The sequence below is a fragment of the Lytechinus variegatus genome, chromosome 1 (assembly GCF_018143015.1).
Source record: "Lytechinus variegatus isolate NC3 chromosome 1, Lvar_3.0, whole genome shotgun sequence".
Lineage (NCBI taxonomy): Eukaryota > Metazoa > Echinodermata > Echinoidea > Temnopleuroida > Toxopneustidae > Lytechinus > Lytechinus variegatus.
The window spans coordinates 34,931,702-34,953,521 of record NC_054740.1 but is presented as its reverse complement, the minus strand read 5'-3'; the positions used below and the strand labels follow the sequence as shown (position 1 = coordinate 34,953,521).

The 21,820-nt window shown below is 36.3% G+C and overlaps 1 protein-coding gene across 2 annotated transcripts in view; it reads right to left on the bottom strand.

The window, feature by feature from the left end:
- Nucleotides 1-18,872, bottom strand: part of LOC121412481 (H(+)/Cl(-) exchange transporter 4-like) — a 30,832-nt gene extending 11,960 nt beyond the window's left edge. Inside the window, exons 1-7 of one of the 2 annotated variants that reach the window (XM_041605298.1) lie at nt 18,721-18,872; nt 6,133-6,350; nt 4,987-5,187; nt 4,030-4,340; nt 3,213-3,419; nt 2,578-2,658; nt 1,846-2,028 (exon numbers count right to left, since the gene is read on the bottom strand). In XM_041605298.1, the coding sequence (XP_041461232.1) occupies nt 1,846-2,028; nt 2,578-2,658; nt 3,213-3,419; nt 4,030-4,340; nt 4,987-5,187; nt 6,133-6,350; nt 18,721-18,794 (1,275 nt within the window). In that variant the 5' untranslated portion in view covers nt 18,795-18,872. Of the gene's footprint in view, nt 1-1,845; nt 2,029-2,577; nt 2,659-3,212; nt 3,420-4,029; nt 4,341-4,986; nt 5,188-6,132; nt 6,351-7,276; nt 7,484-18,720 lie in introns of those variants that run through there. The other variant, XM_041605303.1, reaches the window with a different exon arrangement.
- Nucleotides 18,873-21,820: the final 2,948 nt, after the last annotated feature.

The window sequence follows — 21,820 nt, the reverse complement described above, 5'->3', positions numbered from 1 at the left end:
TGTTTGTGTGGGTGTGACTGTGAGTTGAACTTTGATATAAATGAATTCAATATCTAATTTCTACTTCACCTATTCCAGTACTCGGCCATGTAATAAAGGCCCACATACCCTAACTTTTCCTGAAAATCTTTGAAAACGCAGACTTCTACGAAAATTGCATTTCTCTATGGGGGAGTCTAAATTTGGTGAGAATGTATTCATTAATAACTTAAATATACATGACAATGAAGAAATCATCAAACTTTATTGGAAGTTTTGAATAATATACCCGAAATGTAAACTCTGTCTGAAACAGAAAATCACCATCATTGAGGCCTTTACTGAGCGAATTGTCCCCCAGAGCTCTGGCAGAGAGACAGAGCTCAGACTGGCTAGCTAGTATGCGCACGTGTGTGAGCCTCCCGCCGGCCTTGTAAAATAGATGGAGCTTTGTTTGATGATTTATTGTCTGATATTTACCTCATCCCTCAAAAAGGGAAACAAATGAATTTTAAGTGATAATTAACAAATACGGCAAGTTATTTTGGATGTTAATAGGCCGTTTTGAAAAGCAAAGCCGAATGACATGACAACTCACCAATGCGAGGTTACTAGACTCTGTGATTTATTTCCTGTGTAATTCTAATTATTTTATCACAGAATTGTGATATCGGAAGGGGGAAAATGTGCATTAGGAATTGCACATGGTGGTAGTCATAATGGACCCCTATACTACATTCAACTGTTTCCCGGCCATTGCGTTGATTTTTTTCATACCTGGTTTTTTACGTGGTACAGAAAAAATAACGAAATTTCGGAATTTGAAACTGCGCTACTCGCTTTTTTAAGCTATTAGGCTTATTCATGATTTTGAGTGTGGATTTTGGATGATTTATGGAAAAACGAGGAACGGTACAGAAAAAAAAGACGCAACAACCACTTGCCCGATCGGGCAATTGACTTTGAGAGGTGCTTGCCCGCACGTCATTTTCACTTGCCCCGTGCAAGCGGGCAAGCGGGTTTGTCGCGCCCTGATTTTATTCAATTTTTTTCATTTTTCACAGGTGCACATAGTTTTTTTCAGGTTTCTCGAATAGATTAAGCTCCAGAACAGACAGAAATGAAGAATTTAGACATTTATTGACCCGTTTTTAGTAGAGATGTTTATGAAAGTCCATTTTGAAATTTTGATCTTGAATTTTGAAAGTTACACCCTTGACCGTGAAAAGGACCATACAATTCATACAGAGATTCTTGTCATTTGATTGGTGAAAGCCATTCAATATTTGATCCATTTTGTACTGCATGCATTTTTTATTTTTCCATTGCACGGTGAGCTCTCTCCCTCAGTGTGTAAAGGTGAGCATGTGTGTATGTACATTTTGAATGTGTGAGTTTGCGCCCATCGAAGCTACATACATAATAAATCTAAGTAAGCGCATCAACAAGGTTGACTGTGCGCACTTAAATTAATTATAGATCAAAGTGCGTCATGAAAGAATAAAAACAACTGCTTTCATACACGGAGATAATAAATCATGTTGTCAAAGAAAACGAGTTGCCAGACAAAGGCAAATATATTCTAATTCCATCTTTTTTTTCCTCCTATTTTTTTTTTAAAATAACACAATCTAGAAGAGTCATATAAACCAAATGATGCATGTCTTCATTCATCCATTATGCAACCTATCCACCGTCGTTGAAGCTGTGTTCACCCCATTGCACTCAGCCTAACGGCTTCATGCAAGAGATTTAGCAGAGCCTCAATTTGAGTGAGAATAGATCGCATAATGAACTCATGTGCTTGCATCATTTGTATACTAGAATATGAAATGATTCTGACTTTAAAATAACGAGTTGACTTACTCCAAAGATTCCCAGGACAATGAAGAAGAATAGCTCATAGAGTGACCAAGGTAGATCATACTCCACATAGAACATGACCAGATGGTCAGAACCAAAGGGGTTAATACTACGAAGGACAAAGGCAGCCACAAGAGCACAGAAGAATGACCGCCATAGTGTCTTCAATGGGAAGTAGTAGCTTACCTGTTAGAAAGTAAGAGGGAATTATTGAAAAGTAGTATTACCACAATGATTATAGCATTGTTGTCTTGTTCTGCATAGTTATACATTGTCTTAACCTTTTCATGATTACAATTGTCAGGATCATCTTCTACCTTATCTAATATTAATAAAAGGAGATATATTGTGCTTCTGCACACTCAGTTACAGAGCTCCTCAACACTGCCAACAAGATATTCAAAGCTTTACTGATACATGCCATGTGGTATGTGGCATATGCATTTACATCTTCAGGTTTTCATAATTCTTTTCTATAATTCTTTTATTCTTTTTTATTTATTTTTATTTATTTCTGATTCTCAAGAGGAAAAAAAGAAGAAAACTTATGATTCAAAATTGGTAATTAAAAATAATATCCCACAATCTTATGACTATAAACGTTTGTCTTTATCATATTGTACCTTTAAAAACATGAAAAATGGGAAAAATGTGTCTCGTGATCACTTCTTTATCTTACTTTTATCCTTCCCCTATCTCTCTCTCTCAATCTCACTTTCTCTCCCAATAGTTTACCTCCTCTAAGCTGAATAGGACGCCCCCTATAGGTGCACCAAACGCCACTGAGACACCCGCTGCAGCAGCTGCCGATAACACCTGAATATAAAACAAAGGGTTCCAATGAATGAAAAGATATTAGAATAGAGCATCTCCTAATAAAACTTTTTCTTCTATGCATATTGAAATGAAAGAATTACATGTAATCCCCATCCAGTTATCAAAAGCCATACACAGCATGTATTTCTTTTAAATGAGAGAAACATTAAGACTTTAAAATATAAGAAAAACAGTGGAGATTCAAAATACAATTTTATTTCAACTAGGGTTGAGTCCAATTTTTATATCAATTTTCTGATGCCATCCCAAAATAAGAGGAAGACTAAATGCCTCAGACTCAAATAATAGATTGATATTCTGTGGACACTTACATGTATTCCATCCATTCATCCAAGCATCAGAATGAATGAAGGGTTACTACAATCTGTTTGGTACTGTCAAATTATGGATTGGCAGCTTTTAACTGTACAACTGATGATTAATGTAAAGAATCAGTAGGGCATCATCTGTACTGGAGGTGAAACGTAATCTGAACCATATTATCCCTCAGCAAATCCCATCAGAACAATAAGAAATCACCTAGTTTGACTTACCTCTCTTTTTTTAGCCTCATTCTTGTGGTACTTTGGGAAGAAGTATGTGAAGATGTTTCCACAGCAGCAAGCAACATGTACTAATGGTCCTTCTTTACCCAGGCTCAGACCAGCCCCTACGGCCATCATCATGGTCAGTGTCTTGATCAACAATGTCCACTTGCCAAGATAGCCCCGCATGATGAAACCACTCAATATGGTTTTAATCTGGAAGAAAAGAATTCATTTTTTATCTGTAATCCAATAATTTCCATAAAAAAAATAGATTTGTATTTGGTTTCCCCCAAAAGAAGACATGCATAAAATGCAAGTAATGGTTTGAGTTCACAAATCATCAATTTTAACATCAAAATGATGTAGAGGAACTTGGTTTTCTCTATGAATACAAATTAGGCAAATTGGTGGGAAATGGACCCAAATGCAGGGGCTCAATATACACGAGGGATCTAATCAACAGTACATTTTCTGTGAGAAACAAATGTTGGATCATACAGAAAAATATGCAATTCATGAAATCTTAGGTTAACGACAACACTGGTTATTTGATCAACTCTCTAGAGTGCCCAATTTCCAACTGTACATAATTTAAAACGGGGCAATTCCATAAAATAAGTACATCCGACCACTGTATGTGGGACCTTCATGAAATTATCTGTCCCTGATTTCTGGTTCTTTTGATATTCTGTAATGCTCTCAAATGACCATGACTTGGTCAGTTAACGAAGTGAAGTAAGACTTGAGAAAAATGGGGGTGACAGGGGTCGAATGTATAAAAAGGTTGATCATTTTATGGAATTGCCCAACGGTAAGTGCCTACCTCTGGTATTCCTGATCCACAAGCGTATGGTGCAAACATGCGCACCAACAGGACTGTGATGGCAGCAAGCCCAACACACCACATGACAAACATCAGATAACTAATGATATATGCCAAGATATCATCGGTTGCCTTGTGGTTGAAGAGCGCTGACCATGTGACCCACTCGGAGCAGTTGTAGGAGTCAAACATGGTGGTGTTGCGGATCCAGCAGCATCCCTCCTGGTTGAGCCAGAAAGCATTCTTGCAGACACCAAGCTTTAGGTCACTCATCCAACTGGTACCAATGTCAACAACACCAGCACAAGCTCCTACAGATGATAGATAAACAAACACTCCATTCACTTCATGGGGGGTCTTCTTTTTATTTGTAAATCAGTCATTAATATTGTATTATTCATGTTGTTTTCTTTGAAAGAAAAAAAATATAAAGTAAAATTCAAATATTTCTTTTATATTCCATTTTATATTTTTCTCTTCTTTTTCTTTTCTATTTATCTTTTATATTATTATTTTTATTTTTAGGGTATCTACGAGGATTTAAAGTCGAGTAGGTGTGTCTTAAAAATTAAAACCATTGTCATTATACTTCACTGTACTTCATGGTAGTACATTGTACTTCATTGTACATCATTATACTTCATTGTAGTCTTATGATGATGCTCGCATTTTTGTAAAATCCCAGTCAAAGTGCAGTACATTTCAGCGAGAAAATGATCTATAATTATGAGCTCACATTAAGAAAATGGGTACCAACAGGAAGTAATTCCTCAATTAATTCTTCGTAGTAGTAGTAGTAGCAGCAGCACTAGTACTTGCAAAAAGAAAATTAAAGTTTACCATCATATAAAAAAATTGAATCTAATTCACAGAATGACCTTACGAAAAGCAATTTTGTGACCTTTCAATAGATGACTTTTGACCTGAACAAAGCTCAAGAAATCTCAGAATACAGACCTGTAGCTAAGCCCACGAATAGGACGATAGTCCAACCTGACACACTGAAACCCATATCCTTCACGGTGCCCCAGCAGGAATCCTTTCTGTTCTTCTTGAGGTCTTTACGTTCTTTACGGTAGCGGGCAATGTCACGTACCCAGTCAATGGTGTGGAAATCATCATACTGGCTGATCTCTGCAGATATCTTGTCCAAGGCATCTGTAACCACAAATAAAGGTGCTTTCAAGTATTAGTTTGAGACAGGTACTGATAAAACCCCTGACTTGATGTGAATTTAAAGGACAAGTCCACCCCAACAAAAAAATTATTTGAATAAAAAGAGAAAAATCCAACAAGCATAACACTGAAAATTTCATCAAAATCGGATGTAAAATAAGAAAGTTATGACATTTCAAGTTTTCGCTTAATTTCACAAAAGAGATGCACGCACATCCTGGTCGGTGTGCAAATGGGCAGACTGATGACGTCATCCACTCACTATTTCTATGTATTTTATTATATAAAATATTCAAAATTTCTCCTCATTGTCAAGTGAAACAGTGATTAATTCCTCCCTATACATGTGGAACTAGCATTGTTTAATATTATATGGTTCAGTCAAGTCAGTACCTACGATCAAATCTGTAAAAAAAATGTAATATTGAATAGTTCAAACAATAAAAAAAAAGAAATAGTGAGTCAAGGACATCATCGACTGACTCATTTGCATGTCATTGAGTTGTGCACATCACTGTTTTGTGAAAAATAAGCGAAACTTTAAAATGTCATAACTTTCTTATTTTACATCCGATTTTGATAAAATTTTCAGTGCTATGCTAGTTTGATTTTCCTCTATTTATTCAAATCAACATTTTGCTTGGGTGGACTTGACCTTTAACTTTGCAAGCCATTTCAATTTTAGAGATTCTACTATAAAAATCTGATCTTTATTTACCCCATTCAATAGCACCCTATTACATTGTAAGATGTGATAGCTCTATTGTTAATCTTCACAACACCTACATATTATCAGGACCAGGTCCTTGAGCCTTTGTGTAAATTGTTTTCTTACATACAAACCATCATGCTTTCGGGAATAAAAAACAGGTTGTCAACTGATTCAATTCACAGAAACATTCATAAACACTATTGAAGCATACTGACCTCCGTTATTGTTCGACCTTCCTATCGAATGCCTGGGAGATGTCCTAAAAGACGATGTTGTTGGGATGTCAGTCACATCTAGCAACTCCTCATCGTCAGTATCCCTGAAGGGTGTTTGGGAGATGTCTGTCTCTTCTGTACTATTATAGCCTTGACTGGCCCCATCCGTGATCAGTCGGGTAGTGTCTTCTGTAGCCATGTCATCTAGTTCAAACCACCTACAGATTACAAGATACAAGAGAATGGTATCTAAAAAGAATCTGTAACAGGGCGGAAGAAACTTTCAATTTACTTACATACTTACTTATTTTTAAATCCTGGCATCAAGGAAGCTACAAGTAGTACAGTATCCATAAACATGACCACAGACAAAGTTAGAATGGGATTAGGGCAAAATTGTAATACAATGAAGGAAATTTGGGCTTTTGAGCTGAACAAACAAAAAACGAGAACAAAAACAAAATGATTTTTGTCCTACACATGACATAAACTGCTCAGCTGAAATTGAGGAAACAATATCAAAACATACATTACATTGCCAGAATCCAAACTGTCGTGATATGGTTTACATACACACCTGAAACTAAATCACAGGAAGGCTGTCAATCAGAAAACAATTTCTGTAATACCAAATTTTGTATTAAAGGTATTGTTTAACTTTGTGAGCAGCCGATTTAAAAAGTTATCAAACCAAGATGAAACATGTGTACAACTGCATGTATTAGAACTAATAAACCCTGAAAACAACCATTATTGAGAATGAAAAGCTAAAACTACAAGGCAAACCCCGATTTTGTAAATAGGAATCTCATAGACGCCTAAATAGTACACACAAGTGTATGGGATGAAATTAAGTTGGTGTTTCCGGTCACTTTATATTTCAATTTTTGAAGCACTTAATAATTATTTTCGAACACAATTTTTTTCTGGGCTTCATTTTTGTAACATATCACAGACACAGGTAACAAGTGTGACCTTCAAACTCAGATTTTTTTTAAAGTCAAACCAATGTTAAGTTTAATGTTAAGTTTAATGTTACTTTAAGTATAAGTAGGCTACAGAAGAAATCAGATCATGATATCTATAATATAGGATTATCAAAGAACACAAAATAATAGCATCCAAAAGGAATTTTTCTACTCACTCTTTTTCAAAACACCACAATCTCATAATTTCATTCCCGTCCAATTCTACTCTGGCAATAAAATCCTAACTAGGCTTGCTCTATATTCTGCCATGTCATGTATCACACAACTGTACCAATACATTGTAAATGTACAAGGGAGGTTCTTCCTGTTCAAATACTGCATTTTTTGTAAACCGTTTCAGAAACCACTAAAACTAAAATTTTATTCAAACACACTCAAAACAAAAAGTGAAGAGGCAAGAAGAGCAAAGCATATGTACACAATTGGACTCTGGCCCCCTGATTCTTCAAGCATGACACAAGAGAAACCTTATATTACCATTCATTCATTAGTGAGTATTTACTCTCTAAGGGGTAATCTTTGATCTCTTCATACACCCCCTAGTAAGTTAAATCTAGACAAAATGTATTTTGGTTATGATCTATGTTGGTTTAATAATTTACTAATATTTATTTTATTAAAGGACAGGTCCACCCCAACAACAAATTTAATTTGAATATTAAAGAGAAAAATCAAATAAGTATACACTGTAAAATAGATGCACATCACAGTGATATGCAAATGAGTGTCTTTGGTGTCACACACTCACTATTTCTTTTGTATTAGTATACAATGTCAATTTTTGCAGATATAAAAATATTTAAGAAAACTATACATTGAATCACACAATAGGTAAGGTTTCAACAATGGCAATTCCATGTGAGTGGGTGGTGTCATCGGTCCTTCATTTGTACTCAGAACAGGATGTGCATTTAACTGTTTTGTGAAATTAAACAAAACAATCACAATGTTCTAATTTAAAATATTCAACGCTATGCTTGTTTGAGTTCTCTCTTTTTATGAAAACCACTTTTGTTGGGGTGGACTTCCCCTTTAAGGTAAGTATTTGCATGTATTCAACATTGTGGATAAGAGTTGGTTCAGCTTAACTGGTTGATATATATAGCATTTTTCAACATTGTGTGGTTAATGATCCTGATTACATTTATACATCCTGATCAATGAAGTAAATTTCAAATGGTATACAGTGTATTACAAAGGTTCAGAAAAGTTTTATGTGAAAATAACAGTAGATGACTATATTTGTACATGTAATTATTGTATCTATTTTTTAAACGCCTGTCCTACGGGACATATTATGGTATCACGCTCAGTGTCCATCTGTCCATTAACTTTAACTTGAAAACATAAGTCTTCAGTTTAACTTAACCTTCAGGTCAGAAGGTCAAAGGTGAAGTCGCCACCTTCCACTTTTCTTGCTTGAAATAACTCCATTTTCTGCCTTACAGGCGGGCGTATTATGTGCTTGCCTTTGCTTTAATATCATTAGATAAAGATTATAACAAGTAGAGCTCTACTTGTTATAATCTTTATCTAATGATATTAAAGCTACGGGGTTACTGCCCAATCCGATATTTTAAGTTTGATTTAAAAACTGGGAAAAGGGGTGGGGAAAGTAGGAAGAAAATGGGAGAAATATAAAGTAAAGCATATTAAAACTTTGAAATTTATGATAGCAATTTTACCTTCATGGTGGTGGTAGTGCACTTTTTCCAGCAGACGCAAACGTCAAAAGATATTACTTTATTGTCTGGCAGAAATTACTGTAAGTTTCTTTTATTTTTCCAGCTTTATTTTCCATCTACCTTTATCTATAATAACAATGATTAAACAACAATTTCCTTGGAATTTCATGTGAAAATACACTTCAAATGCATCTTTAATTTGGATTAATTAAAATTATTATCATATATGCTCATGAGTTATTTATGTGGTTACTTTTTGCCGTAATATAAAAAAGAAAAAAGGAGAGGAAGATAATTTAAAACATTTTAAAAAAGCACAAACAGAAATTATCGATTGGGGAACTCTTCTATAATATTCACAAAATTTTTACCTGTTATCAATGGTTATATAGTTCCAATGATTACAGTTTTTTAAGTCTCAATGCTTCTAGGTTATCCTTAATTCATCTATCCCGCCAGTCAATCTATATGCTTCGGATGGGGGGGGGGGCAGGCAAAAGTGAAACAAAAATATATATTTCCTGGCTGGTCGTTTTACCCATCAATTTTCAATAAAGAAAAAAATACAAATTTGTATGTTTGATATTTCTATGTCAGGTTTAATTTTTCTTAAAGTGCTTTTCTAAATTTACATTGAATATTTATAGTTCTCAAAATTATTGGGGGCTTGTACAAATTATGCTTGCCCCCCATATTTTAGGGGCCGTCATCCCCTGCCCGCTCCCTTATCAATCAAGGCCTCTGTCTCCGGTCATCATTTCGTATCCATGCTGTCTGAAATAATTCATTCTTAATTATCACTATCACCTCTCTTTAAATATGTTTCTAGCACTAACATTTATTTAGCTGTATGCGCTTACAAAATAATGTCACAATGCAGGCTTTGTGTCATCGAGCGCACCTCCCTTTTCCCTGAAAATTTTTTTTTTGCGATTGGTTTCTTAAACAGCGCATTTGATAGGATTAATTAGATGCAGAGACCAGAGTGGGAGGAGCCGAAGATATCACGAAATGAGATAACATGCAGATAACACAGTTTTCAGAATACCGATTTGGGGGTCTAAGGGCATGTTAAATCAGAGAAATGACATGATATTTAAAACCTAAGAAAACACAATTATCAGAATACCGCCCTGAGCACTAGCTCACTGCAACCATCCTGCCTGTGGGGAATCTATAGGTAGGACTATGGTATGCCAATTTTGTACAGAGCACACACTATAAAAAATCATCAAAATATCACTTTTGTGACCAAAATTACTAATTTCCTTACAGTTGCAATTTATTTTTCATTAGTAACTTGGGAGTAATTTTTGTATTCACCAGAGTGCTAAAAAAATTGAATTTTGGGCATATTTTTGTGTACGCCCTCTATTGGTGGAAAGTAATATGGCAAGAAAATTTTCATTTTTCAATCTCTGTTTTAAATTAAAAAAAATAATTGAAAGAATCAAATTTCTTAAGAGCCAAGTTGTATGATGAATAGGTGTCATGGAAACTGTCAGTATTAACAAGTGGAATGCCTCTGGCCGACTCACCTGCATCACGCGGTTCAATATAGCAGCAGTGCTCACTTTGAATACTACTCTAACTCGCACAAGATGTTCAGTGATACATGGTTACTCTTATGTCCACTTTTTATGAACAAGACCAATAAACTTACAGAGATATGATGGTTATTCAACAAAAAAACCCAACATGGCCAAAGTTCATTGACCTTACATGACCTTTGACCTTGATCATGTGACCTGAAACTCGAACAGGATGTTCAGTGATACTTGATTACTCTTATGTACAAGTTTCATGAATCAGATCCATAAACTTTCAAAGTTATGATGGTAATTCAACAGATACACCCAATTCGGCCAAAGTTCATTGACCTTTGACCTTGGTCATGTGACCTGAAACGCGCACAGGATGTTCAGTGATACTTGATTACTCTAATGTCCAAGTTAAATGAACTAGACCAATAAACTTTCAAAGTTATGATGGTAATTCAACAGATACCCCCGATTCAGCCAAAGTTCATTGACCCTAAATGACCTTTGACCTTAATCATGAGACCTGAAACTTGCATAAAATGTTCAGTGATGCTTGATTACTATTATGTCCAAGTTTCATGAATCAGATCCATAAACTTTCAAAGTTATGATGGGAATTCAACAGATATCCCCAATTCGGCCAAAGTTCATTGACCCTAAATGACCTTTGACCTTGGTCATGTGACGTGAAACTCATGCAGGATGTTCAGTGATACTTGATTAACCTTATGTCCAATTTTCATGAACTAGGTCCATATATGTTCCAAGTTATGATGACATTTCAAAAACTTAACCTCAGGTTAAGATTTCGATGTTGATTCTTCCAACATGGTCTAAGTTCATTGACCCTAAATGACCTTTGACCTTGGTCATGTGACATGAAACTCTAATAGGATGTTCAGTAATACTTGATTAACCTAATGGCCAAGTTTTATTAACTAGGTCCATATACTTTCTAAGTTATGACATCATTTCAAAAACTTAACCTCAAGTTAAGATTTGATGTTGACGCCGTCGCAAAAGCGGCGCCTATAGTCTCACTCTGCTTCGCAGGTGAGACAAAAATCAAGCATTTGTGCCAAAGAAAAAGAGAAAATAAGCCAAACATTGCCATCCTTATTTTGCTACAACAGATCATATCATAACCTTGTTCATTGAATGAGTGCCCCTGAAGTAAGCCTGATGTTTCCAGGAGTTTTTAAACATTTTTTCTTTATTTCTCCTCGTACTGGCAGCCATCTGTTTCCAGGATTTTTTTTAACATCTTTTTTTATTTCTCCTCGTACACAGACGGCTCGCTTTCCTGCAGCCACCATTAGGGGGTTAACAATGCAAAATCCCCCTCATCGATTTTTGTCAATTTCATAAAAATATATCTTAAGAACTGTACCAAAATAAAAATTATTATTCTGTTTTGGCCTGAAATGCACCAAAACAAGAAAAAATAAACTTAAAAGGGGAAAAAACAGTGACTTACTTCGTCAGTCACGCAACTTCCACTTCCCTGGTTTAGCCGAAATTAACCGTCACGTGCCATGATTACATTATCTGTGAATCCACTGGACTCTGGAGTGTCACAAACACATTTTCGTGCAGTGGTCATACAGCTATTGTTATGCCTATTGAATTCTGAGGTGTGCATTGCATGCTAGACCAAAAGCTTCGGTCTCTGTTATGTTGGTTGTTCAGCTGAACTCTGTTGGCTTCACTCACCAAATACAGAGACCGAAGTTCTAGTGCGATCTGTACAGAGGACTCAATGGCCATATTCTTATGTACTAAAGATCGGATAAAACGGGGAAGTATTTGCGAGACAGCCGAGCTAAGTCACTGTTTTTGTTCCTTTTAACTTTATTTTTCTCTGTTTTTTGGCAATTAAAGCCAAGAGGGAATATTAATTTGCATTTTGGTCACGTTAATTTTCAAAATTTTTATTCATTAAAGACAAAAATTGAAGAGCCCCGATGGGGGGACTTTGCATTGCAAGTCCCCAATGGTGGCTGTGCAGGAGAAATTTAAAAAAAATATTAAAAACTCCTCGAAACAGACGGCTGCCAGCTGTCTAATTGCATGCATGAGTGATTCCATTGGGGCATTGTTCAGTTCGGCTTCGAGGTTTGACATTATTGTCTCAGGAGTGATTCCCTTTCTTATAAATAGGCCTATAACAATTGAATAATATATAGACTTGACTTTGAAAAAAAAATATGGCACTCGCTGAGTGAATGGCACATTACATAAATATATGGCCAATGAGTCCCTGTACAGACCGAGCTAGAACTTTGGTCTCTGTATTTGGTGACTGTAGCCAACAGAGTTCAGCGGAACAACTAACATAACACTTTTGGTCTAAGCCTGATGATGATGTCTGCCAAGCTTGGCCTTGGGCACCCATGGGTTCAAAGCATCTCACGTGCGAAGGAATATCACTCGTATACACACGACACTTCTTTTCTGGGCTTTTGCCCACATAAAACATTACCTATTTACATATCACATTCTGCTATGACACCGAATCATTTAGATCCTTCCGTGACTTCTCCTTGAAGTTTCTTTTGAAAAACATGTATATTTTCTTGATCTTTAGTGAAGATTTTACGGAGATGAAAACTGATCAACGTGGATATCAATTTTCGCCTAAAGAGGGCGCACAATTTATATTCATATCAAAGACACGACAAGGGAAAGACTAGGCACCTACACTATTTTACACACAAGACATTACGCGAAGTCCGTGAAGTGTCAAATCTTTTCATTGTATAGACTTTGGGATACCGTATACGTATTATTGACGTTCGTTAAAGCTTGTACTGCTGGTTTCTTTCCAGGCACGTATATTATTTTCATTTTTTTATTAGTCATCTTTTTAAATTAATTGCAAATAAGTGTTATCATCACCAATAATAATCTTTAATTATGTTTTTGATGGTATTTAATTTATTGGTGCCATAATTAGTAAATTAATCATAAGGATTGCGCATTCAAAGAATTTAGATACAGTTATAAAATTACCGAGGAGCTGAATCAAGGTTGTGAAATTATTAGCGCCACCAACGGGCTTCCTTGTATTTCCGTAGAAGAGACAAGCGAAGTCACTTACGAGGCTGAGGTAAGCGAAATTTGCTCTTTTTTAATGATTATTATTTTGAAATTATTTTCATATTTGTTTAATGTACGGTATTGCTAGCCAGGCGGCTTCTAGAGAGTAAAAATCATTTACTAACGTAAGGTTACTCTCATACGAAGCCAGGGATCTCATAGACCCACACAAAGCAAGTCAAAACTTGAAACTTTCACCCCCACGTTACCCGACACACGCGTCTGTAACGTTGGCGAAGAACAGTAGAAAACAAGATGGCGGCGTAAACATCGGGCAAGTCTCTTCCGTCTACTCATGATATTTTTCTCATTTTTTTTGATGAATTCTTCAAAAATAACAACGAGAGCGTAGAAATGTCGGAAATTAAGTTTTATCCCATGTACATGATTTAGGTCTAGAGCTTTTAGAAGGAAAGTAGAAATCTCGGGGGCGAAAGTTTCAAGTTTTGGCTTCCTTTGTGTGGGTCTATGAGATAGGATCCCTGGCTTCGTATGACTATGAGAGTAACCTTACATTAGTAAATGATTTTCATTCCCTTGAAGCCGCCTGGCTAGGCATGCTAGGTATTGCTACTTACCGGCAAGAGCCCTGGTGCGTAGCGAGAAGGAGTTTCGGCAAATATTACTTCAGCAATGAAGCGATGTTTGCCGACTACTTCGAAATCCAGGGTCAAACACGGTCTATTCAGAGATGCCAAGTTCAAAGACCAGCTATGCGTGAGATTTTTCTGTGAATCTGAGTGAGATCACAGACATTGTGTACAATGTATACGGGGATAGGCTGTGATAGTTGCGTGAGACAGAGATTTGAGGGGATGAACAAGAGTCCAAAATGCTTCAGTCTCACGCATAACGCGTGAGACTTGTTAGCTCTGTCTATTGTATGAGGTTAGTATTAATGTTGTAACCGATTTTTATTCCAATTCCCGATCCGATTTTCCCCTTTTTTCTACATTTTTCCGAACTCCAATTTTTGACAAGTGGGGAAAAATCGGATCAGAAAAACCAAAACATAAGACAAAAAAAAAACATGTGGCGACATGTTTGCCGTCAAAATGCGCTGGTGATTTGTTTTGATCTCGGACAAAAGCGGTGGAAGGAAAAGAAGATAAGGAGAAGAAAATTATGATTTGTTTTATCTCTGATATTAGCGGAAAGGGAGGTGGAGGAGAAGATGATTTGTTTTGATCTCCGATATAATCGGGGAAGAACAAAAAGATGATGATGACAATTGGTGATAATTTGTTTTAATCTCCGACAAAAATGGAGGAAGAAAAACAACAAAAAGAAGACGATATGCTTTGATCTTAAGCAGAGGCAAATAAGATTTAGTTGAACACGCTGACATGCGCAGTAATATTTACGACTGACTATGCGTCCTCTAAGAGTTTAGGATTACCTCCGCAATCACAACGATGTTGTAGAGAAGGTGAATATCATCGTAAACAACTTTTTATAATAGTGCGTCTTTTTCGGGAGGTCAAGCGACCTTTAAGAGTTTACGATTACCTCAGCCATCACTACGATGTTGTAGAGAAGGTGAATATCATGGTAAACAACTCTGGATAATAATGCGTCTTTTTCGGGAGGTCATGCGACCTTTAAGAGTTTACGATTACCTCCGCCATCACTACGATGTTATAGTCTAGAGAAGGTGAATATCATGGTAAATAACTCTGGATAATAATGCGTCTTTTTCGGGAGGTCAAGCGACCTTTAAAAGTTTACGATTACCTCCGCCATCACTACGATGTTGTAGAGAAGGTGAATATCATGGTAAACAACTCTGGATAATAATGCGTCCTTTTCGGGAGGTCATGCGACCTTTAAGAGTTTACGATTACCTCCGCCATCACTACGATGTTATAGTCTAGAGAAGGTGAATATCATGGTAAATAACTCTGGATAATAATGCGTCTTTTTCGGGAGGTCAAGCGACCTTTAAAAGTTTACAATTACCTCCGCCATCACTACGATGTTGTAGAGAAGGTGAATATCATCGGAAACAACTTCAGATAGTAGTGCGTCCTTTTCGGTAAGTAATGCGACCTCTCAAAGTTCACGACGGACTCCGCCATCACCACGATGTTGTAGAGAGGAGGCCTATCGTTGATCGGCGGTAATGTCGCGCGCTGGAACATCATTATCTTCTTTTCCTTCCTCCGATTATGTCAGAGATCAAAACAAATCATTATCTTCTTCCTCCGCTTTTGTCGGAGATCAAAACAAATTCTGCCATCAGCGTAGCTACGTAGCTTGCAGCATTTGTCCACATGCCGGCCACATACAAATTTTGGCATAATCGTGATATAGTCCCCAAATCCAAAAGTGGGGATTATTAGATTCACACCTACCAGAACGCATGAAAATCACTTCCTTTCTCCAGAACACAGTCCCCAAGCACTCTCGCACAACAATGTGGCAAAATGATAACACACACAAATGAAACACACAGTATATAAACACTAGGGTTCTCTCCCTATTATATACTCGTGATACAGTCCCCACTCAATGGGAAATCAAGTTCGATTTTCACGGCGGTGGGGACAGTTTAAACAGTATAGTATACTCGTGATCCAGTCCCCACGCTATGGGATACACAGTTCGCTTTGTACGCAGTGGGGACGGTTTCAACAGTATAGCTATACTCGTGATACCATCCCCACGCTATGGGATACACAGTTCGCTTTGTACGCATTGGGGATAGCTCCAACAGTATATATACTCGTGATACCGTCCCCCCACAACATCAAAGCGTGATCGTTCAACAAGAGGATGGGGACAGTTTCCCGATGCAACGTGACAAGGATAAAACACATTTGGGTATGGTTGCGGAAGTTGGGGGAGGGGGGGGGGGACTTCAGCCCCTTCCTTTTTCCAAACATAAACGTAAAAATATGACCATAAGATTGTGATTTACTGTGCATCTTCAGTTTCCAATGTAATGCACTTTACCCATGAATGTAATAATTTTTGATCGCCCACAAATGCCTTCATATCATATGAAGCACAAAAGTGCAAAGTCTTTTTCCAGACCCGGTTAATTAAACATAATACAAGTCCAAAGTCTTTTTTCCAGACCCGGTTGTTTCAAAAATCATAATATAAGTCCAAACTAAGATACCATAATGATATTCCAGTGGAATAAAAATTAAAAATCGAGTTTAGTCTTTTCTCCAAACCCCGATATTCCAAAATTATAAATAATACAACAACAACAATAACAGTATAACTATAAAGACAGCCCCCCCCCCATAATCTTATTAATGCTGGCTAACATGGACATATTTATAGCATAGTCTTTCAGCCAGACCCAGTTATTTTTGTCCAGAATAACGCTGATAGTAATAATAAGAATAAGAAAAACTCAATATCTAAGACCAAACAATCCTTCAACCTAAAAACCTATTTTAAAAGAGGTTTTGAGCATTTTCTTTATTCCAGACCTAATCAATTTTCATAAAATATGAAAAAAAATCTAACGTGAGACCCTATCATATTCTTATTCTTGTGGAATAACACAAGTTTTAAAACATACTCTTTCCTCCAGATCCGGTTATTTAAAATCAATTTAAACAATCTTAAAAACATAAGACTTTGTCACATCCTTATTCCTGTGGAATAACAGGAGTACATGTATTATGCCTAGTCTTTCGTCTATAGACCTGGTTATTTAAAAGATAATCAAATATTGGAAAAAACATCAAAGCTATAAGACCAATCTTCAAAATTAAACCCAAAAGTTAAAATGCTTAGATTTAGAGTGTTGTCTTAACCCCACACCCAGTTCTCTTAAAAATACAAATTAAGTATAACTTTAATCTTAAAACTTGTTTCCCATGATTTCCTATTTTGAAATAACTGTGTCTGGAGCAAAGACTACACCATATTTCCGTGCTATTCAATGTTGATAAGATTGCGAGGTTTATGTCTTGTCGTGTTTTTAACGATTTTTTAACTAGGTCTGGAGGAAAGACTACACTATATGTCAATGTTGTTCGACATAAATATTTTATTATTATTATTAATTTATTAGTAGTAGTATTCATTTTTATTTCAAAGATCTGGGTCTGGGTGAAAGACTACGCTATATTTCCATGTGGGCCTTTGTTACTTTTTTACTCTGGTCTTGAAAAAAGACTGAACTTATGTCACAATTTTTTAAAACAACCGGGTCTGGAAAAAAGACTTTGGACTTGTATTATAATGTTTAATTAACCGGGTCTGGAAAAAGACTTTGCACTTTTGTGCTTCATATGATATGAAGGCATTTGTGGGCGATCAAAAATTATTACATTCATGGGTAAAGTGCATTACATTGGAAACTGAAGATGCACAGTAAATCACAATCTTATGGTCATATTTTTACGTTTATGTTTGGAAAAAGGAAGGGGCTGAAGTCCCCCCCCCTCCCCCAACTTCCGCAACCATACCCAAATGTGTTTTATCCTTGTCACGTTGCATCGGGAAACTGTCCCCATCCTCTTGTTGAACGATCACGCTTTGATGTTGTGGGGGGACGGTATCACGAGTATATATACTGTTGGAGCTATCCCCAATGCGTACAAAGCGAACTGTGTATCCCATAGCGTGGGGATGGTATCACGAGTATAGCTATACTGTTGAAACCGTCCCCACTGCGTACAAAGCAAACTGTGTATCCCATAGCGTGGGGACTGGATCACGAGTATACTATACTGTTTAAACTGTCCCCACCGCCGTGAAAATCGAACTTGATTTCCCATTGAGTGGGGACTGTATCACGAGTATATAATAGGGAGAGAACCCTAGTGTTTATATACTGTGTGTTTCATTTGTGTGTGTTATCATTTTGCCACATTGTTGTGCGAGAGTTGGGGACTGTGTTCTGGAGAAAGGAAGTGATTTTCATGCGTTCTGGTAGGTGTGAATCTAATAATCCCCACTTTTGGATTTGGGGACTATATCACGATTATGCCCAAATTTTATTTTTAATGTATTCTTTTGTTTTTGAATATCTTCCGATCCGATATCCGAACCAATTTCGATTTTAGGAGCAAAACTTCCGAACCGAACTCCGATCCCGTAATTGCTCTAACTTACAAGTTGTACAACACTAACTCGACCTCGTACAATGTGTGAGTCATATCAACGTTAGGCAAGCAAACACTAACAGGAAAAGATAGCATGTGGGACTACACGGAGTCAATTATCTGAGCGATGATGAGTAAACGTCATCAATCTTCTTTGAATATAGAGCTAAATAAAAAGGAATTAAATTGAATCTGTGCATACCTTTCAGACTGAGGACTTGTCTGTATCTGTCCACCTTTCTTTCTGCTTCTGTGTCTCTCGTAAAAAGCACTCATTTGAAATAACCTCGATGACGCGACGGTGTCCGTCTAATTGACCCGTAGCTGTGATAGTACGGTAGGTGAGGTGAGGTAATCGATGCAGATCCTAGATTGATGATACGCGCTGGCTGGATAGCGAATCTAATTTCGGTGTTCTCTGAGGGTCAGAAATATTATAGGGGGGGGGGGAGTTGATCCTGGTTTGATTCACATTAAATTTTGCAAGCATATTCAAGTTAATCCCGGAAGTTAATAAATCAACGCCAAACTGCATGGTTTAGGCGAACTTGGAAGTTTCGAGAGAAATATATTGAAAATACGTGTAGAATGATAAACTTCTGTTCTGGTATGGATTACTAGTAGTTCGCAATCAGTAAAACAAAAATGTCTTGAAGGACATTATTCACAGGAAGAAGATACTTTGTGGGAATTTGTGTCTTTGTGATCAAGTTATATATCCTTATCAGACAAGTTGGTTAACGAAGAAAAAGCAAACTCTTGAAAGATTGTGCAAGACAAATTTGACGTTTCTGATTCCTCGAAAGCACGATAGAAGGTCAGACACTAGTATATTGTTGTATATTAAAACAACATTCAGTGAATGACAATTTATAGGGGTTTTTTTAGTGTAGTGTCTTTTACTACAGTACAAGTAGGCCTACTGGTACATAATCAATAATGATGATAATAGGCCTACATTTATAAAAAAAAAAAAAAAAACTAATACAAGTAATTCACTGCAACGACGTAGAAAGCATGAGAAACTGGGAATGGGTTTAAATAATAATCAGGGAATTTTTAAACTTGGCAGAGAAAAATCAGGGATTTTTGCATTCTTGAAAAGTTGGGCACCCTGATTAGGTTATAAGCCAGTCGTTAACTATCTACAGTAGATCGTATAGGCCTACATACATGTGGATAAATAAAAATCTAACTTTTTTACGATCGTTTCATCAGCATTATTTTACCAAAAAAATAGTTTTTCACCAAAACATTCAAAAGTCCCCTTAAGTAGACAAAATATCCCCCAAATTTGTTTAATCCCCAAATAGTTTATTTCTTCCCAAAAGGCTTTTGAAAATCCCCCAATTTTCAAAGTTTGAGGGTGGAAATACACCTTACATCACTCCAACTCGGGGCGCGCGTGTGATTTGAAAAACTTTACAAACACCAAACTTTACAAATTAGACCAAGTGGCATGTAGACGAAATGAATGTTAGACTATCTAGAAATTAGACCAAGTGGAAATTAGCCGAAATGGAAATTAGACCAACTGCACATAAGACCAGCTGTACATTAGACCAATTGGCAATTACACCAAATAGTCATTGAACCAACTGGTATTAGACTAACCGACTATTAGACGAACTGGTATTAGACCTAATGTTATTAGACCAAGTAACAATAAAAAAATAGACAAAATGGAAATTAGACCAAGCAACGATTGGCCCAACTAGGTATTAGAACAATTGGTCATTAGACCAAGTGAGAATTGGACTAAGTGAGTTTAGCCCAGGAAGATATTAGTCTACAAAATTATGTAGACCCACATCTGCAGTGTGTGTACCTCAGCTGATTCAACGAGTCTGCATAGCAGACTAGGTCTACTGAGGCTGCAGATCTACCACTGGTATGATGGCTGGCATAAAAGCATTTTTAATACAAAGGTGAACGAATGTTGCTGGGCATAACAACTTACACAAGGCTAAATAATATTCAACTGAGCTGTAAACATAACAGTAAAACAGGTTGAATACAGTAGCATGGAGAAGTGACTATATATATAAATACAGGGTCCAATCAACAAACTATGGTTAGAAGGTAATTCAAAACGGGAACAAAATAAGAACAAAATAAAACATAGCTATGCTGTTTGATTAAAAGTATGATAGTTTACAAACTTATAATCTTGAAATCTAAGGTTTTCATTTTGTAAACTATCATATTATTCAAGTTCTGAATTTTATGAGAATGGTGTTTTTGAGTTGGATAATATTTTGAGTTTTATTTAAGTACCATATGATAATGTTTTAAGGAATACTGGTTTAATTTACAAACTTAAGCGTAGTTTGCTTCATAAAAATCTGATAACTTTATACCATTCCATGATTTTCTCTTATTTAAAATATTGCAATACCAATGTAACCTTATATGAATTGGACTCAATACTCAAAATGCAAAAGAAATGATTAAGAATAACTACGAATTCTCATTACTTAGCACCATCCGCAACTGTCCTTATGATATTAATAAGCAAGAACTCACAATATTTATGTATAAGTACAAGAAGAGGTTGTTACCCATCATTAGTTTTCAGATCTTTTTCAATACAATAATCAAGTTCATAACCATAATACCCGTTTCATGAACCCAAACCTTCCAATAAATTTCATTTATGGTCTATCAGGACTAGTCACGAAGCTGGGTTATAGTCCAGGATAGAAGAGGCATAACCTTGTTTTTTTATATATACAATATATTTTGATGGTTTCTTGTCAATTCGAGGGTGCTGATTACGAATCTGGATGATGCCACTCGTGTAACCTTGAGCATTTTCCGCAAATTGGCAAAATCCAATATGGCCGCCAAAATATGCAAATTACCCATGAAAATCATAAAATTGTCCGCACATTGGCTGTGAAATGCATGCAATTGTGTGGCAGGAGTGAAATACTCTCTGAAAAAATACTCTTTTAACAAAGTATTTATTTTTCTGATATTCAAAATGGCCGCCATAGGTCATTTTATACCTTATTATGTACAATATGAATAGGGAAAACTAATTTTCACAAAAATGAGCACTAAACTGCAAAAATCGCGATGTATGAACAAAGTAATATATGCAAATCATTATTACTAACGAGATATATCATTTATAATGTCATATATGAGAACATTGCTGTATTTTGATATCTAAAATAGCCGCCACTGGCCCAAACAGTATTGCGCACAATGGCAATGGGGGCCAAAAAATTCACAAGAGTGATCACTGAAATGCTTATTATAAAGATTAAACAGGTGGAATACTGACTATAAACATA